The sequence below is a fragment of the Botrytis porri genome (assembly GCF_014898465.1).
Source record: "Botrytis porri strain MUCL 3234 chromosome Unknown BPOR_016, whole genome shotgun sequence".
Lineage (NCBI taxonomy): Eukaryota > Fungi > Ascomycota > Leotiomycetes > Helotiales > Sclerotiniaceae > Botrytis > Botrytis porri.
In genome coordinates, this window is record NW_024066090.1 from 697,467 (window position 1) to 717,878 (window position 20,412).

Below are 20,412 nucleotides of genomic sequence, written 5' to 3' on the forward strand. Positions count from 1 at the left end.
AATCTACTTAACTTGCTGGTCCCCGCACTCATGCTTTAATCTCTATCCACGAAAATCAATCCTCAATGTCGGGCAATCAGTGAGAACATATTTACCGAGTTGTGAGCGATTGAATGCTAACAAGCCTCCCAGAATGGAGAAGCAGAGTCAGAGTGCGACTAGTTCAAAAATGAGCAACGATACCATAGCTGCGAATCCAGCCCGTCCGGAGAGTGCCAAAGAGAGAATATCTCCAACTGCAGATTCGAGAGTAAATAGTTTCGAAAAAGGGACCGATGCCGATGAAGAAGAGCCTACTGATGAGGAGAAACAGACACTGAGACGAAGTAGGATAACAACCGCATCACATCATAGGTCACTGAAAAGCTGACAATAATCTAGTTGGTGATAGTTTGCCCATGTCCGCTTGGCTTGTCGCCATCGTAGAACTTTGTGAGAGATTCTCATACTATGGTTGTGTGGGATTATTCCAAAATTATGTTCAACGTCCTCTGGATGGTTCTTTGGGTCGTGGTGCTCTCGGTAGGAATTCAATCTCTTAGATCTGTGGCCATTCATTAACTTTATAGGTCTCGGGCATCAAACTGCGACAGCTCTTACTGTCTTCTTCTCCATGTGGTGTTACTGTAAGTCTTGCTCATCTTAGCTGTTGCTGTATGATTGCTCATATTCTTACCAGTCACCCCAATCTTTGGTGCCATCGTTGCCGATCAGTATCTTGGTCGATTCAAAGCCATTTGCTATTTTGCAGTCGTGTATATGGTTGGTCTACTAGTTCTTGTCGTGACGTCTCTGCCAGTTTCTCTTCATAACGGAGCTGGACTGGGAGGTTATATCGCAGCCATTCTTATCATTGGTGTTGGAACCGGAGGTATCAAATCCAACGTCAGTCCTCTGATTGCCGATCAATACACCCGAAAACGCATGGCAATAAAAGTTCTTGAAACTGGTGAACGTGTCATTATTGATCCTGCCGTTACCATTCAACGAATTTATCTGATCTTTTACTGGTGCATCAATATTGGAGCTCTGTCCCTTCTCGCAACACCTTACATGGAACGAGATGTTGGATTTTGGTCCGCGTACCTTATGTGTTTGTGTGTATTCATGGTTGGTTTCGCCACATTGCTTTTCGGAAGGAAGCGATATATTGTACGCCCACCTAAGGGAACAGTCATCACCGACGCATTCAAGATCATTGGGCAAATGATCAAACACCGAAATCTAAACGCTGCAAAACCTTCTTACCGAGCAGCAAACAATCTCCCACAGACTACTCCATGGGATGAACAGTTCGTCGATGAAGTCAAGCGTGCATTAATAGCTTGCCGCGTCTTCGTCTTCTACCCTATTTACTGGGTTGTTTACGCTCAATTCTCCAGTAACTTCGTTTCTCAAGCTGGAGAAATGAATACTCACGGTGTCCCCAACGATCTTTCCCAGAACTTCGATCCCATTGCTATCATTCTCCTCGTACCAGTAATGGATCGTCTAGTATACCCACTTTTGCGCAAGTGGCACATCAAATTCAGACCTATGTCCCGTATCACATTCGGTTTTATCGTCGCTAGTTTCAGTATGATGTATGCAGCCATCGTACAGCACCTCATCTACAAAGCTGGTCCATGTTACGGCAAACCACTCGATTGTCCTGCCGCTGTCCTCCCAGACGGAACAATCCAACCTAACGAAGTGCATTTCGCAATTCAAATCCCGGCTTACGTATTGATTGGTATATCTGAGATCTTTGCCTCGGTTACCGGTCTCGAATATGCATATACTAAAGCACCTGCTTCCATGAAGTCCTTTGTTCAAGCTATGTTCTTATTGACCAATGCTTTTGGATTTGCGATCTGTCAGGCGTTCATTCCGTTGGTGGGTAATCCCACGATTTTGTGGATGTTTGTGGGATTGGCTTGTGGAAGTTTTGTAGCGGGTGTTGTATTTTGGATTTGTTATCATAAACTTGACGACCAGGAGGATGAGCTTAATAGTTTGGATGCTAAGACTGAGGAGGTGGAATTGAAGGGTACAAGTAATGCTAACACTAGAGATGTGTAAGGGAAAAAGGGGGGGTTTCTGGCATTGGGAGATGCAGCGTACTACTTCTCGGGTGCGTAGCGATTTGAAGACTTGGACTTCAGGTATAGAATAGAGGTGTGGAGTATATCTAAATTGGCTGCCATGTACATTATCATATAATCAACACTGTCCGCTAGAATAAAAACCATCGAATGTCTCTCGGGACCTTCCAATGTACGAGTTTATTGTGAATAGCGAAGAAAATCTCTGATCTTATGTGTGGAAGTTTCACGGCCAAAGATTGAGGCTGAAAGAGTGGTTGACGCGATTGCAGGACCATCTTGTTTTATCTCCCGCGAGATATTGAGTGGGTACTTGAGCATCTAATTGGAGAAAAGTATTCCCAAGAGTCAGTCACGGCCGAATAAGCCCCAAATAATTTTCATTGTAGACTTACCGTGCTTTAACGCTGAGAGGAAATTTGCCTATTTTTGTGCATTGGTCTATGCACGGCGGAATGGGTAATGTTTTCTTACCTCTCAATTATCAATTCATGTTCATCATGAAGTAGTTGGACATCATTTGGCATTATCTACTCCTACTAATGCAGCGAGATCACCTCGAACCAATTCATCCTTTCGAAAGTCTCTATTTCCCTCAGTCCCCTCCAATTCAGCCATTCCCCTTTCTCTCCTTGCTCCTTTTCTCACAAATTCACACTGGTAACACCAAAACATATCATAAATGGATAATTTACATCAACACCTCTCGTGTTGAGTTATACATGGCTGTGGTTGTAAATATTCCCCAATGTAGGGAGTTCTAGATGTCACTGTATCGAATTATTAGGTGGTCAGTGAATAAAAAAGCGATAGGTTAAAGCAACAAGCTCGATAAGCAATCTCAAATTCGCACAAATAAAACATAAATTCACTTTTCTAGATCCAAATAAAAATCACCAATAAAATTAATAAATCTTTTCGAGTTTTCCATTGGTTCAACGATGGAGATTCGGAGATTGCTGCTCGGTCTTCGCCTTTACGAGAATGGATGAATATCAGATTGCATATTGGATGAAATATGGTGAAAGTGTTGTTTCTTAGGCTTTGCAAAAACCAATGTTACATGGCATCCCTAAAGGACATGTCTGGCTAACTCCCATGCAAGTCTCGTGCGTCAAAAATACAGTTCAACGCCAAACCGCAATATGAAGATTGAAAGATCTTAGATAGATTCCCTTATTAGCACATCGTACATCTCCCGTGGTTACTCAAGCCGACTCTGAGAACCGTTTAGATGTCTGCATCTATCTGAAATGCCAATCGTAATCTTGCGTTGACGCAACCACTCATTGCCGTGCGATCTACTGCCTTTGGTAAATGACCAATGTTTGGTACGCTAGTCTCCTTTTTATGACACTCCGTACAAAAGTTGGAAGGTCGGCCTCTGAATACCAATTCAGATAGTCATCGTTATCTGGTTCTTGCTCTTGCTGTCTTAGCAATTGACAGTACTGCCTGGCACATACTTTTTGAATGAATAAGTGATGGTATTCATGTCGTACGTTACCAAGTGCCATAGTAACTATCCAAGTTCATTTAAATGTCGAAGAATCTTGCAAAGGTATATGTAGATCGTGAGATCCTTCGCTTGACGACACATCATCTCTTTTCTGACTTCAATCATTGTCATGAATCAGTAAAGGGTTCAAGACTACCTACCCAGAGCTGAAGAGGAAGCTTATATTTGGGTTCTGCCTGTACAAAAAAATTCGCATCCTCGAATTTCTTCTTTTTCCGTTTTTGCTTCACTAGAAGTCCTCTTTCGAGCTTTCGTTCTCCATCACGAAATTCATCTTCCTACTGCGAAATCTGCTAATATTAAATAGGCTTGAAAACTGAATCTTATCTCGTACAATATTTTCCTCGTCTAGGAGGCTCATTGGCAGTTTATGACGCATGTGAGCAACTTCACATCGCCCAATATTCAAGCGGATTTCTCGAATGTGTTATCTGTCTCAGTTGTTAAAATCCCCTCTTCGATTTCTTTCTGTGTCTTTACTTCCAGCCTGAAACAAAGGAGCGGCTATTGGAAATTCATAGCTGACGAGGTATGAGATGAGGCTGTAAAATGGGGACACTTAGGATACTACTGCTTCCTGATAGCTGTCTCTGTGCTAGCCCTACGAAGTCTACTGGCCGCGCCTTTGTCGTGTCTTTTGCCTTCCCTCTAATCTCACCATTTTTATCCACATTGAACTTTAATGTATTGAAAGTCAATATAAGGACACTAGCTTCAACCATGGGTTTGAGGAATGGATTGGAAGAATACCTTTAGAGGCAGAGTAAAATGCCAAGAATATATTTCAAATCCATACTAGCGATTTGAGAATCAAGCTGGTATAGCGGGTGGGCTCAGTCGATGCTAGATCCTAGTGGTCGATGAAACAGGTGTTGCTTCAGACGTGGAAGAGACATAGAGTCGTTGATTCTTTGGGTTAGAACAATCTAGTAGTCGACTAATCGCGCATTTCTCATCCATCTGTAGCACCCAATCTCGAGCTTGAGATTGCTTGACAGCTGGTTTATCGCGCGTAGACTAGTTGTTCGTTAGAAGCAAACTCCGATTAATGGACACTATCATAAGAGACCACTGGAAGCCCCCAGGTGATCACAACAACGTGAAGTACCCATAATCAATGTGAGCAGTCAATGAGCTGAGATCAATTTAGACTCGGCGTGGCAACCTCGGAAAATCCTCTCCCCATTCCCGATCACAACACTTCAGACGACATAGACTCCAATATCCATTCACACAAAAAGCTTCGACAGTGAATACAATTTGAAAATTGAGATTAGAAGTCGGACCGTCTTTCTCCCGAATTTAATAATGCCATTAGATTGCTCAATTGAGCGATTAGGGCAAACGCCCACCGAGATTGGACGTTGTGCCGCTTGCAATTTCAATCCTCAAAAATATTCGCACTACATCCCACTCCCCAACCTTCAACCTTCAACCTCCAACCTCCAACCTCCACCCTCCACCCTCCACCCTCAACAAACATTCAAGACAACGAGTCATCGAAAAGTTTCTAGACCTTTTTTTCATCCTTTTTTGTATTACACTTCTAGAATACGAAGGATACGAAGATTTTTGGTTTCTTGCCATGTAATTTTTTACGCTCTCTATTGACTTCCTATCCAACCACAGTTCTTCATTTTTTGATATCTGCTTCTCAATCTTGACAAGTAGGAGATCAAAAACTCGCTCATTCATTTGATTTGATATCCAAATACTCTCTTTGATTTCTACGAGATCACAGATTTTGGTTTCTTTCGTTTGACACACTGCTTCCCACATTCATTCCAAAGATCTCACCATTGTCGCATCACGTTCATGACAAGATGGCGACGCCAGCACAAGTTCCAGTAGGGATGCCAGCACCAAAGCCAAAGGTGACAGCAGCCCAGAAGAAGAAGGCAGAAAAAGAAGAATTATTGCAGGAAGAATCAAGACTAGCAAGAGAGCGAAAAAAAGCAGAGCAGGAGAGCATTCAAATTGATCGAGACGCGAAAGCAAAGGAGGATGAAAAGAAACGCAGTGGCGTTGGCCAAAATCTCAATAACCCAAATGAAAGAGGATTTAATAATTACTGGTCAGCTCACCAAAATGCTCAAACTGGAGTTTCGGAACAGTCGATTGAGGAACAAGCAGCTCTTGCCGAGGCGTCGAAGCAGGGCCAAATGGCTCAACACACCGATGAATCCGCAAAAGAAACTCCGGTTGATCAACACGGCGAGTCATCAATGCAACAAAATGAGAGACCACCAACCCAACACTCCAGATCGACCCAAGAAGAAGACTTGATGCAAGGCACAGATCAAGAATCGGACCAATCGATGGATGACCAGTTTTTCGATGCACCAACACACCGGAGCCCAAACAGCAAAACAGATGCCTCCACTCTACAAGATGAGTTTCAACAATCCAACGTATCTATGAAGCATCAGAAATTGCAAACGGATGATGTCATCAACCCATCGATCGATATGCCGAATTATGGTAAACCTTGGGCTGGGTCCGCAGAAGAGACATCTCAGATTTGGGTTATTCTCAATAATTCACCTGTTGGTATCGATATAGTTGCTCATGCCACTCTACAATTAGCACAGATGCGATTTGATGAACTTAAGTCGTGCCGCCCCGCTTATCTCCAAATGATGTGCCTCCGCCTCTGCGGTGGAAACATCACCGTCATTAAAGAGATGAAAGAATTGAGTATGAAAAAAGCCAGTGCAATTCTCGAAAAGAATCCTTTGGATGATTTACCTGAGTCTGAACCGAAGGATGTTGAAGCTGCTCCAGTGAATTGGGCTGATAGAGAAGACGAGACATTCCTTGATATCAACCATATCAAGAAGAAGCGGAAGCCAAGAAAGAAGGCTCTTCCACAAATAGAAGATTATCTCTCAGAAATCGATGAGGTTCAAGATGCAGATGCCCCAGCTCAAGCTCCTGTCAAGGTAGTAAAGCCAAGAGCAAAGAATGGAAGCGCGGCCAAGGCTGGTGAGGTTGATTCTGAAGCCATTGAAGATGCCGTTGTCGTTGCGGGGGCTGTTGAGGTTCCTAAAAAAGCCGCAAAACCCAGAGCGAAGGGAAAGGCAGCAGCCAAGGCTGTTGAGGTTGATTCCGAAGCCATTGGTGATGACGAGACCGTCGAGGCCCCAGCTAAAGCTCCTGTTAAGGTAGCAAAGCCAAGAGCGAGAAAGCCAAAGGCTGCCGACACTATTGAGGTTGTTCTAGAAGTCGCTAATGGTGAAGATATCCAGGGGTCCGTTGAGGCTCCTAGAAAGGTGCGAAAACCCAGATCTAAGAAAACAAAGGCGGTTCGTTCTGTTGAGATTGAATCTGAAGCCAATAACGATGATGATGATGATGATAATGAACTTGAAGTTCCTAAGAATCCATCAAAGAAAGGAATGTCTCAAGTCCCCGCGGTCAAGAAGCCAGCTGCAAAGCCGAGAGCGGTAGTCAAGAAAGCCCAGGCTCAAGATAACGAGGATGAGGATGATGATGTTCCAACAATGACAAAGTCACGCCCCGCCAGATCAAGAGCAGCTTCAAAGGCAGTCGTTGTCCTTGACAGTGATGACGAAGATAATGAGGAGGGCCAAGCAAACCCCAACAAGGATAAGCCAGCAGCCAGACAAGTCGCCACGAAGAGTCAGAAGAAAGCCGAAATCGAGGTTCCGGGACATGTCAAGACTCTCCTTAACGATACGGGCACATTTTTGGCGGGCAGAACTTTTGTCGTCTCTGGAACCCTCCCTACTATCGGCCGCATAAACATCGAAAAGCTGTCAAGATTGTATGGTGCCAAGACATCAAGAGCAATTACCAAGGCGACCACAGATGTTGTTTTGGGCGAGAATCCTCTAGCTAAGCAAGTTAAGGAGCTTAAAGAACTCAGTCCTAATGCAATGAATGTTGATGAGTTCATCACTATGCTGATGTCGTTGTCGAATGTATGTCAATATTTTTTTCCCCTTCTCAATTCCCCTTGCTCCAAATCGGCAAATTCATTTTTGTCAATATTTAGCGTGTTTGAGACTAACTTTTCTGAATAGGGTAGTAACAACCCTGTCGGCGCTGATGGTGGCAATGTTGCTGTAGATGACGGTGATGATGGCGAGGAAGAAATTGAGGACCAACCCCCTGCAAAACGAACTAAGCTAGGCGTGGGTCTCGGCTCCAGCTCTTCTGCATTTGCTTAATCCTCCTCGAATTCGACGATCTGTACATCATGGGCGATTTGCAAACACCAGGCGCAAAGGTACTTTCACACGGCACACGACATTGTATCTCGAATACAGGCGATGGTGGTGTAAACACAGTATCATGATTCTACGATACTTCTATTCTTCAATTTCACGCTTCCACAATTCCTCATTGTATTCTCAAACAACGGATCTTTGTACACTGGTATTCTCTTCCTGGGGGTGCTTCGAGTTTGTTCGGGAATATTTCTTTTTCCTTTCGAGATACCTTCTTTGGGAGGCGTTTCTACTTCTTACGGGGGAGTTGCTCTTTTTGGGTGGGAAATCTTTTCTCCTTTTCAAGAACTTTCTCTTCTGCTGGGAAATCCTTTTTTTCATCATATTTCATTCATCTCTTCATTCTGGGGAGTTTTATTCTACATGCTGCATTGCATGCGTTCTTCCTGGGACAAATCATAATACCTGTGCTGAAGCACCAAGATTTGTCATCTGGGAAGACATAATTTTTTTTAGTTGTTTTTAGGTTCTCGTCTGGTCGGATCCCCGAAGAGCACATTATTCCTCTAAGTTGATGTCAGGACAATAACAGCTTTTGTACAATAAGTACAGCTGGATGGGCAGATTAGTTGATGGTTGCTGGTTACATTTTTTCTTTGGTCTTTTCTTTATCAAAATGCAGAGATGCAACACTCATAGTAAAAAATTCATTGTAAAAAAAAAGTATCATTGTTTCTATGCTGTGCTTTGTGCTTCCTTGACGCCTTGTTCCTGAACTCCTAATGCTCTGAAAGAAACCCAACCCCATTGACACCTTTATCCATTCAATGATGTATGTAATCTACCCAGCCCTCTTAACCCCATCCTCATGACCCACCCTCGGTTTCCACTCCCCCTCTCTTTCTCCTTCTCCCCCCTTCTCCCTTACCATATTCCTCCTATCCTCCTCCCCCGCACTCCTCACCCTCTCCTCCACCTCCTCATTCCCCAAAACCCCCCACCAAAACCGTCTCAAATCCTCACACACCTTCTCCTTCCCAACCTGTTTCCCCTCCTCTCCCTCTCCCTCTCCCCCATCCAACAACAAAGTATCTCCAAACCCACACGCCACCTCAATCACCTCTTCCCAAATCTCCGCTTCCAAATCTCTCCCAAATCGTTGAATCGTTTTTTCTTTCGCCCCCCACATTCTTCCTCTCCCGTGGAAATCATCTAATCGCTCGAGAACTTCTGCCGGATGCAATTTTATCCGATTTGCATGAAGAAATACAATTTCTGCATCTGGATTATTTCTCAACGTGGGGATCTCCACATCCTTTATTTCCATTTCGGGAACATTTGAATCTTTCTTAGTTTTAAAATCGAGTTTCCAAGTAATTAAAGACGAAGAAGAAGCTGGAGGTGCAGGAAACGAAGCCTCATAATCTGCGATAAAATCAAACTGCACCATTGCAACCACCTCATCTAAGTCTTCTTCTCCAACGCGCACCCATTCTCCTGTTTTTCTCCAATTTCCTTCTTCGTCTTCCTCTTCTTTTTCGACCTGTTCTACGCTCACGAGAGCATGGTTCCTTTCTCGAACTTGCCAGTAATCTTTTTTCAGTACGTTCGCGGCGGCTACCCAGGTTTCTTTGTCTCCTTCTCCGCCGATTCCTTTCTGCGCTAACATTTCGTAGTAGAAACCTGGTCCGAAGAGATTGTAATAGAAGGCTAGGAGTAATGTTTGGCTGTGAAGATTGCGGGAAATAAGGATTGAGCCCGCTTCGGAAGATGCGTGTTGGGATTGGATAGCCGGGATAGATTGATTTGCTAGGGTATAGAAAAGAGGAGAAGCGGTGTTAGCCCAGAAATCCGGCCAGGTGATCATGCCTTTTTCCTGGAATACAGGTGCAGAAAACCAAGGAGTGGGATCTACGAGGGGAAAATTATCGGCATCGAGGAAAAGGACAGATTCGAAGGTGGAGAAGAGGAAGGCCAGAGATTTGTATTGGTAGCGGTCGATGGTAGCGTTTTGGAAAGAGGGGAGGAAAACACATTTTGCGTTTAAGGAGGCGAGAATGCTGCAGGAATAGGGGTCGTAGTCTTCGTGGGTAGGGATGAAGACTTCGATTGGGAGGGTACAGTTTGTTTTTCGCAGCATGCGGATGGAGACCAGGAGAGCGGGGGTATAGGAACCGCCGCCGACGGTTATGAGTCCGTTGGTTTTGGGGGCGTAGGTGATTAGATCGGAGTATTCTGGGAGGAGTTCTACGACATTGGAGTGGGCTTTTGTGGAGATATCAAGATCTTCTTGGCTTAATTTGAGATTGTCTACTCGTTCTGATTCTTCATTGATCTCCTCGATGCGGACTAGCACGTATCCGTCTGGGAGTTCTAGAGATGAATTTGAGGGTTTTTGTTCTAGAAGTCTGGAGAGGAAAGATTCAAAGCGGGGTTTGGGATCTTTGACTGAGATTTCGGGAGATAGGGGTGTAGGGAGAAGTTTCCAGGATGTTTTGGGAGAGGAGAGTTCGCGACGCCATTGGAATAGAAAACAAAGGCATAAGGTGGAGAGTAGAGCCAGGAAGAAGAGACGAGGTGAATTTCGGGGTGGATTAAATAACATGGCGGTGGTTGATGGGTATATGGTATGAGAGGCAGGTGATAATGATTTGAAAAAAGTGGTATTACGAAGATGTTGTAAAGAAAGAAAAGACGTGCATATCAAACGGTAAAGAGGTAAGGATAGGAGGATTCCAAGAATGTCAAGTTAAAAGAATGAAGAAAAAGAATGGTAAAAGGCAAAATGAAGCAATTCTTTAAAGGAGTGTATAGAAGAATTGTCATTCAGCAATAGAAGAGAACAATACACCTCAAGATGACCTACAATCAGCTTCCTCCTTATCTTCACGTCATGTCATCATAACCTAGCTTGATCTAAAAAATAAGCAAATTAAGAAAGAACCCGTGTATGCCATTGATGAAGATTTTCAGACGAGCCTCTCTCGGAACTCTCTATCAACGCTCGAACAAGGATATTCGACGAATCTGTAACAGACGCACGGCCATCAGCAAGCTATTCTTGGGATATGTTAACAATTTTGGGGCTCCACTACAGATGGAAAAACTAATAGTGAGGTCTTAGATTGGATCGTTCGAATCAGGTTCACTCGGGAAGTAATGGAATGTCAGAATGGGATTCTCTGCAGGATTGGACAAACCCTGAAAACGTGGCGGTTTCAAGATGTTCCTCATTTCTCGGGAAGTCGTGATACACGGCCTGGATCTCCAAACAACCCCGATTGGGGCTGATTCTTCAATCTTACGAATCATGCGGTTTGGACTACGAAGCATAATCTGAAAATCGTTCACGATCGTGATGTGCAAGTTGGAGAGACCTTGTTGATTTCTCAAGTAACGTGAAGCAAATCTTTCGAGTGGGTGACGTGCAATAGAACTGCATGCGTGTCTGAAAACATCGGTGACTCGTGTGGCATAAGTCGTGATAAGGTTTAGGTTAGGGGTTATCCACTAAGTCGGGTACCCTACTTTCGGGCCACCCCCCTTTTAGGCCACTTTTTGTACCAAAAATGGAATTTTTAACTTTCTTATTTATAGATAGAATTTATTGAAAATTTATTTATATATAATTCAGATCGTTTTGAATCTAACTTGAAATTTTTAGATTTTTAGGATTTTTCTGTATTAAGATCTAAAGCTTTAAAATATTGATTTTTTAATTTGTATAAGAATTATATATAAATTTAAAACTTTTATAAAATCTTTAATAACTTTTTAATAAAAATTATTAAAAATAAACTAAAAAGTTTTATTATAAGTTTATAAAATATTTATTTTAAAGGATTTAGAAAAAAAAGAAAATTTCTTATAAATAAATATTTAAAAGAATACCCTTAAAATTACAAGAATTATTTATACTACTCTAAACTCACTACATACTATATCTCTATATTTGTTAATTTTTTTGAATTTTTTTTTGAATTTTTATATAAATTTAAATTCAAAACTTTCAAAAAGATATACAGTTTTCTTTTAATAATCATTATTAAAAAGTTATTAAAGATTTTATAAAAGTTTTAAATTTATATATAATTCCCATACAAATTAAAAAATCGATATTTTAAAACTCTAAATCTCAATACAGAAAAATCCTAAAAATCTAAAATTTCAGAATAAACCTAAAATAACTTAAATTATATATATTCAAATTTTTTATTAAATTAGATTATATATTGATAGAGATATTAATAAACCAAAAAAGCGATTTTTGGTGTAAAAGGGTGGCCCAAAATAGGGGTGGCCCGAAAGTAGGGCGGTCGACTTATATATTGTATAGTATGTGCTGACTTGATTGAGACTGTGTGGAAAAGACCCAGATGGCATGGTGCCTCTGCGTAAGCGAATTAAGAGGCGGGAATTAAGTCCTCTTTCAAAGAACTTCTTAATTGAATTATAAATTCATTTCAAGTCAAATACTAGCTTTTGAAAAGATCATACGAAAATTTGAGCCTTCATTATATATATGTAATACAATATTGAAGAGAGATTCGAAATTTCAAAGTCCTTCTGAATGGTACTCAACTTCCGCCTCTTATTTCGCTTACGTAGAGGGTGCCTTAGGGGCTTGCCCCCATAATAATATCTTCGTATTCTAGATCATGTTTCTTTTATCGAGTACGAGTATCTCATATAACACCGGTACAGAAGACAATAACTTTTTGGTACCTTTCAAATGAGAACGAAAAATCTCCAAAGTTCATATGTATGCACACAGAGTATACCCCTTGAGAGCCTACCTAGTACATCCTATCATTCCCTTATACCCCCTTTGAAAATGGAAATTTCCACGTGAAGACATAAGGTTTGGGAGCTATTCCTGAATGACATTTTCAATAAGCTGCGTCGTCACCCACATTCCTTCAGAAGAGCTTGAGCATCGTACTCTAATAAGACTGAGTGAGATTTGACCACCGAGCTACCATATTTACATACATTAATGCAGATGTTTTCCTTGTTCGAAATCATTGCGGAACCTATAAGATTAAGCTGAAAACTTTCAAGCTGCATCTCGTGTTTCCCTCGCTCACTCTGAGCTTTTGTGAGTACACGATGATAATGAAAAACAGGTACGAGAAGTAGGCATGAAATGATTGCTATTCGGGAGTGAATGGAAAGTAAGGTCCCAATGCAAGGAGAGAAATATATAATTCACATACCTAATAAACATAAACCCCAAAATTTCGACTGATGGGCAAATACCCATTAGCTGGTATTGTGCAGGCCTAAGGCTAAACAGATGAAGCCTCAAGCTTGAAGCTTAACGGTTAAAATTCTAGGCTTTCAATTAGCGTGTCGCGTCGACATCCAACCTTACGCGAACGCGTGCACATACATACAGCTTCTTCTCCTTCCAATCATCATGACCAAAAAAAACATCATCACCTCTTATATTGTCATTTGCAATTCTTTGTTCACAAAAACCTCCAATACTCATCACCTACATCCTCCCATTGAATTGATACTCGAAGAGCTTCAACCTCGATTCGAATATCATATAGCAACGAGCTTACCTTTACGATACCAAGTACCTCGATTGAACGCGACGAATTCGAAACCCCTCTCTCACCTCACAAACCAAGTATATCGTCTACCCTATAGACTCTGACTCGATATTCCGAAAGGAATCATACGATTCAGAACTTAACCCTAAGCATACTGCCGGTTCAAAAGCTTTGCGGCTTTGATTTGTTCTTCTGAATAGAAATTCTGTCTCGGACCAATATTGTGAAGCCGAAAGGTTACGCGATGGAGGAATGTACAAAAGGTCGAAAAGTTGAATGAATAGTCCAGATGTCGAAAGACGATAAAACTGATTTCTGCTATGAGCTATTCCAGTAAGAGCCCGCGTAGGGACGCTCCGTCAGGGAAATCGGCTGGACGTCTTTGATCAATATGGTTGTCTTCGATGATAATGCAAGTTGATTCGAGAAAGAAGATACAATTTGAGATGGAACTGGTTCTTCTGCGAGAAGGTATCATGAGGGTCTTCATATAAGCTATTACGAATCGTCTCATTTTCTCTATACACTCTCGAAGGTTACATGATGAGGATATCCAAGGGGCAAAGGCTGAGCAGAATATTCATTGAAGATTACAAACAGGCTGTTCGGATTGTACATTTCCACATATTCCCTTGATCAAAAACTCACTCCTGTGGGTGGTCTCGGGAATGGAGATTACAAGAAGAATTGTCCTTCAAATGCTTTATCATTTGAAGAAAATCGTATTACCATGCTCCGGAAGTCAATGCCTCTCGACATTTTTGTTATGGACATCTAGAGAGATGAGTCAACGTGGTTTGATAATGGTGAAGCTACTCCGTTTCCATTGTATTCTACCTCCTTCGGGGGGTGAATCTTGTCTCCAACCTTTCTCATTTCAGTGCTTCGTACATTTATGTACGCAGTCATTTCTCAAGACCATTGCCGCGGTATCAACCATAGGCTTTGTCATTCATTTGAATGTAACTACGATCACCGCATTAACTTTCTCCTCTACAACATACATTAGAGTGATGGAAGACGCCGGTATTTTGGGACAACATTTTCGGATGTTTGTTACCACTATTCCTCTTTCGTAGCTGTTAGAGATGATCACGGCTTTTGTTGATGTCTTTTGTCCGTTTGTGCCCTGCTTTCTTGCAGAGGAATCAAAAACTTATCTTTGTGGACTATACTTTTCAAACAGAGAGAGGTTTTTCGAATCACGCTGAGGTACTTGATCGTCTATGTCGCTCGCCGCTGAAATGATCTCGAATCAAGATGATCACTTCATAAAGGGGTTTTAATTGTACAGGGGCTGATTAAGGTGTTAGTTTTGGAATTATTTGTTTGTAAAGCGCGAATGATGGAATGTGATGATAGACTGTCCTAAAGTCGTTGCACCAAATCGGGATAGTTTTAGATCACTCATTTCTGATGATGAAAAGTACTTCAGTGTCCATGATGGGACCCATCTCGTGTTGGTGTCAAAGCTTAGTGCTTGTCTATCATGGGTAGCATTGATTACTTTGTCAGATTCTTGAATGGGCCTAACTCGATAGCTTTTTGGTTGTACATGATTTGGACTTTCTAGTGGGTGACGGTCAGGGCATTTGGGAATTGAGTTTAAGGACAGGCCATATGGTTGGTAGTCCTGGGTTGTCTCATACTTCTGCCCAAAGTATTGAGGCAACCCCTCCGGGCAGGGGATAAGTACGCCTCTTTCTGTAATTAGGGGAAAGGAACTAACTACATTGAAGCAGATCCTTTGGTCACTTGACTATTTCGAATAGGCTGTCGAATCAGAGGCCTGAATAGAGACTTATAGCCCATCGGAGAGAAAGGTTTAACGAACAAGAGATCACGTCAAGATAGATTGTATTAATTTGGGGGCAGCATAACAGGAATTTTGGCCTTTTCCAACGATGCAGTTTGTTAGGAACTGCAGGAACATGCTCTCACATAGAGAGTTGTTCTTAACGGAGCGTTGGCAGATTGAATGGATCCTTTCGGATCGGTTTGGGATTAAGAGTTGGATTGCGTTTTATTCTGGCTTTCGCTACAACCTTTAATTGGGATGGTAAATAAAGCGCGAGAACCATTTTCCTCGTACATTTTCATAGATGCACGTTAGTATTCTGGGACAAAGGTACCTAGGTAGATGTATGATTCGAATGTCTACAAATGTCCATAACCATGGTCCTGAATGAATGACGCTCCGCTGGCCATCCGGGGGCCACTGCCGTGGAGGCAGACTATTCGAGAAACCCATATATACCTGCAATCTTCAGCATCTTTAACATCTCGAGCGTAGCGAGCTATGGGGGTTTGGGAGCTTGTCCCCATTATGAGTCGATTTGAACCAGCATCACACCTAAATGGAGGCATTGATCGCGCGTTTTCGAACTCTTCGGAAAGTTCAACCGGTGCCTTGCAGATGTTGCACATGAAATTTGAATCATTGTTTCAAAAGATCTATAAGGTTTCTGATTCCTTACATATCGTTCGATTTATTGTCATACAAATTCTATAGCATACTTATGATTGGTTAATCTGTCATGTCTCTGATTCTGCTCACTAATTATTTGCAGATGATTGGGAATAACCTCTTGGTATACCTAGGTGACCATAAGCTGTGGTTCCTTCACCGACGAAAAATCGTCTCTCTATTCATGACTTCAATATGCATGTTCATTCAGCAAGGATCTCCATCTTTTACGTGTTGACGCTCTCGTTGTAACCATTCTTACCCCATTTCTGCGCCCTTTTTTGACATCCGTTACAAAAGTTTGCAAGCCACTTAATCAATGTAACTTGGCTATGTAACCACAAAATGTTTATACGACTGACCAAGTCCGGTGATACACGATCACGTTATCAGTTTTGCAAAGAATCTTATCAAATCAGATGAAGTTATCCACGCCACAAATATGATAATCATGCACGCACGAAGATTTTGAGTGAAGCCAAGGGATACTCTGTTTCTGGGGTTACACAATGAGGCCTGGGATTTGGCTGGATTGGAGCGTCAGCTTCAGGGATTCGAATGCGGGGTCGCTAGAGCTCTGGAGTAAATATTAAATGCATTGTGAAGGGTTCATATACGGTGATTGAGATTTGAGGCGTATGATATTTCATGTAGGTGCGGGCATCACCGACGTTTCATTGGAGATGGTGAATCATCTGTAGGGCTTTGTGCATGCTCGTGCAGTATGCACTGCCGTCCAGGACTCCAGGCATCCTTTAAATCTAAATATTCCCGTCTGATTCACTCGCACTTTCGTTTTTGAAAATTGATAAGTTGATCACTCGCCGCCTTGGCCTACAATATCCTTGTTTGGATATAAACAGTCCTCGGTCTTGGTATTGGGAACACAAAGCTCATATAAACATATCGATCTTCTGTGAGAAAGAAGTTGTTTTGAAGTAACCACCAAACTCGAGATTAATATTCAGAATGGCTGATGACTTGGGTCCTCACCATAAGCACGATCAAAGGTAACTTTTATTTGTGAGCTACTTGTTTTCCAGAGTTTGTTGACAAGGCTGTTGATAGTGCGACAACAAATATCTCCAGTAATACTGGCGAGGTAGCTCCCGCATACGAGAAAGATGAAGTTGGAACACAAGAAAAAGAGGTCCCTCGTAAAGGAGGAATTGATCTCACTCAACTATCCGCCAACACCACCGGCGAGTATGTTCTCTCCATATCCATCTCTGTTTTTCCTCTTTCCTTCTAATATATCTTAGAATCCGAAATCCCCTCGTCGGTATCCCCAAACATCAACTCCTCGCCGACGTCGAAACATTTGCAAATAAACACAATCTCACCGATATTCTCCCAAATTTGATCAAAGGAGCCCTTGTTGCGCAAAGTCCTCATCATGCTGATAAGATCACTGAACTAGATGATGAAGATCGAAGAGTTTTGGAGGAGGAAGTTACGCATCGTTGGAAACATCCTAAACAACTTTACATGACTATCATTTTGAATTCCGTTGCTGCTGCGATTCAGGGAGTAAGTGGTTTCTTCCCAAATTTCTTCATTTTTGTGCCCTATGGGTTATCCTCCTGCTAAAATTATACTGACCTCGTCGCATAGTGGGATCAAACAGGTAGATTACTCAAGAATATGCATCTTCCTGAGGAGTGTTGACTAATGATTATAGGTGCCAATGGCGCAAATCTTACCTTCGGAGATGCTCTAGGTATCCCAGATTCAGGCCCTATATGTGAAGCTCAAGGTACTTGTGATAAAAATGCGTGGATTATTGGTGCTATTAATGCAATGCCTTATATGGCTATCTGTCTATTGTGAGTGGTTTTCGTTAGGACTTCTCTTTCATCTCAGATATAATCACAGTTCGGATCTGCAACTGCGCAATATGCCATATGTTCCGCAAGTCGATCGCCTGGACTCTTTTTATTTGCCTTCCTACATTCCATTTCTCCTTGATAAAGATAAAAATTAATAGATTACTCCACAGTACCGCATGGATTTCCGACCCCGTAAACCACTACATCGGCCGTCGCGGTACCATTTTCGTCGCAGCATTCTTCTCTCTCATCGCTCCAATCGGCATGGGTTGTTCCCAAACCTACGGTCAACTAATGGCCTGTCGTATCCTCCTCGGTATCGGAATGGGTCTCAAAGAAGTCACTGTCCCCGTTTTCTCTGCCGAAAATTCTCCCACCAGTATCCGTGGTGGTCTCGTCATGTCCTGGCAAATCTGGACCGCTGCTGGCATTTTCCTCGGTACATGTGCTAATCTCGTGTTTGTGCATTCCGGCGCATTGGCATGGAGATTACAATTTGGTTCTGCGCTCGTTCCTGCAATTCCCCTTGTTATTGGAATATATTTCTGTCCTGAATCGCCGAGATGGTTGTTGAAGAAGGGAAATGTACCGAAAGCATATCGATCGCTCTTGCGTTTAAGAAACTCGCCACTGCAGGCTGCGAGGGATTTATATTCTATTCAGGCGCAATTGGATTATGAGGATCGTTTGTTGGAACAAAGTGGATTGGCGAAGAATGGAAATATGTTTACGAGATTCATTGAGTTGTTTACAGTGCCAAGATTGAGGAGAGCAACACAAGCGAGTGGTATTGTTATGATTGCGCAACAAATGTGTGGAAGTATGTCTTTGTTCTTTTGGGCCCTTCATCCCTTTTACCTCAATTGAGGAATTTATGCGACGACTCGCTAACCCATACTTGATTAATTAGTCAATATCATTGCATTCTACTCCTCCACCATCTTCAAAAACGCCGGCGCAACCATCATCGGTGCTCTCCTTGCCTCCTTCGGCTTCGGTCTTATCAACTTCATCTTTGCATGGCCCGCCGTCTGGACAATCGATACTTTTGGTCGCCGCACACTTCTCCTCTTTACATTCCCTCAAATGTTCTGGACTCTTCTCGCTGCAGGTCTTTGTTACTTCATTCCGCAATCATCAAAAGCACATATCGGCATGGTAGCCTTCTTCATCTACCTCTTCGATATTGCCTATTCCCCTGGTGAAGGACCCGTTCCATTTACTTATTCCGCCGAAGTCTTCCCCTTATCCCATCGTGAAATCGGTATGTCATGGGCCGTCGCAACCAACAATTTCTGGGCCTCGGTCCTCTCGCTTACTCTTCCGCGCATGTTGTCAGCCATGAAACCACAGGGTGTATTTGGTTTCTACGCCGGACTCAACCTCGTCGCCTTTGCATTAATTTTCTTTTTCCTCCCGGAAACTAAACAGAGAACACTCGAGGAATTAGATTATGTGTTTGCGGTACCGACGAGAACGCATGCGAAGTTTCAGATTCAACAACAGTTTCCTTGGTGGGCTAGGAAGTGGATTTTGAGGAGAAAGGGAGAGGTAGAACCGCAGCTTTATAAGTTTGAGGATGAGGTTTGGGTCGAGCAGGGATTGGATACGAGAGGTGTTAGTAGTGGGCTTGATGTTGGTGGACAAAAGAAAGAACTTGTTTAGATGTGGAGGAGGTTGAAGGTGGTAGTTTCTACTGGGTGAGAGAATTGGGAATTTGTGGAAGGGCTTCTGGAAGGAGTCTTTGCTTTGGTTCGTTTTGGGGAGATAATGTTATGTTTGGGAAGATGAATGATGATGTGGCTGGTAAAGGAGAAATGAAAGATGACAATAGGACGGCAGACGATTTGTGACGGAAGATGGTGGGCGCAGTTAATGGTAATTAACAGACAGACAGAAAGTTAATTCTCTTTAATTCTACAATTTCAAGAAATAAAGACAATCCTTTAGTTTTTAAGATACCACTAGTTTACAATACATCGTATTTACATTACACATATTGGGCTCATCGATCATACATGACGTGAATGCTACTCCATATGCTCCGAGTGCAATTTCGCCGTGGAACATAAATTCCTGAAGATGTGTATATATATATGTATGTATGTATCCAACCTAAAGTATTTCGATACATTGACGTCGAACAATATTATCGATTATAGGTTGGGCTCGAACCACATCAGTATCTTCAATGTCCCCGGATCCCAAGATGCTCTCTCCGGCACTAGCTAGACTTTTTGTCTCCTAAACCCACACGTACAACGCTCCAGAAATTAGGCTATGCAACGGGTACCCGCGGGGCGGATAATGGCCTCGACAGATAATCTGCGGATAATCTATCTATAAAGCGGATAATTCAGAATCTAAACGAATAATCTATAAAGTAGGTACAAATTACTTGTAGATATTTATCTACTTATATATTATATAACTATTTATTATCTTTTATAATATTAATATAATTTTATAATTAATATAAAAATTAATATAAATTTAAGCTTGGATTACTTTTGGACTGGAAAATAATCTAAAAATAGCTTTATATTTTAAATAAAAAAAGTAGAGAATTTATATATCTATAAATTATTTATAAATAATCTATATATTTATAAATAATCCATCTATTTATAGGTAGATAGACTATTTATAAATAATTTATAAATTATTTATACAAAATAGGTAATTTTAAAGTTTTAATAGATAATTTGTAAAGTGGGTAGAACTTTTAATGAATAACTTGTAGAGCGGATTATTTGTAG

The 20,412-nt window shown here is 41.9% G+C and overlaps 4 protein-coding genes across 4 annotated transcripts; 3 read left to right on the forward strand and 1 right to left on the reverse strand.

Moving 5' to 3' along the window:
• Positions 1-65: 65 nt before the first annotated feature.
• EAF01_010432 (uncharacterized protein) lies at positions 66-2,061 on the forward strand (the record flags this gene model as incomplete). Its single annotated transcript, XM_038918689.1, has 5 exons — positions 66-79; positions 133-326; positions 382-522; positions 570-626; positions 680-2,061. 5 exons carry the CDS (start codon positions 66-68, stop codon positions 2,059-2,061), a joined length of 1,788 nt encoding a protein of 595 aa, XP_038765914.1.
• Positions 2,062-5,426: 3,365 nt separating this feature from the next.
• EAF01_010433 (uncharacterized protein) lies at positions 5,427-7,796 on the forward strand (the record flags this gene model as incomplete). Its single annotated transcript, XM_038918690.1, has 2 exons — positions 5,427-7,547; positions 7,650-7,796. 2 exons carry the CDS (start codon positions 5,427-5,429, stop codon positions 7,794-7,796), a joined length of 2,268 nt encoding a protein of 755 aa, XP_038765915.1.
• Positions 7,797-8,637: 841 nt separating this feature from the next.
• Positions 8,638-10,401, reverse strand: EAF01_010434 (uncharacterized protein; the record flags this gene model as incomplete). The annotated part of the gene is made up of 1 exon (XM_038918691.1): positions 8,638-10,401. The coding sequence occupies one exon, from the start codon at positions 10,399-10,401 to the stop codon at positions 8,638-8,640; it is 1,764 nt and encodes a 587-aa protein (XP_038765916.1).
• A 6,392-nt stretch (positions 10,402-16,793) lies between these two features.
• Positions 16,794-19,318, forward strand: EAF01_010435 (uncharacterized protein; the record flags this gene model as incomplete). Its single annotated transcript, XM_038918692.1, has 7 exons — positions 16,794-16,834; positions 16,893-17,030; positions 17,087-17,354; positions 17,439-17,451; positions 17,506-17,650; positions 17,824-18,473; positions 18,564-19,318. 7 exons carry the CDS (start codon positions 16,794-16,796, stop codon positions 19,316-19,318), a joined length of 2,010 nt encoding a protein of 669 aa, XP_038765917.1.
• Between the last annotated feature and the right edge of the window lie 1,094 nt (positions 19,319-20,412).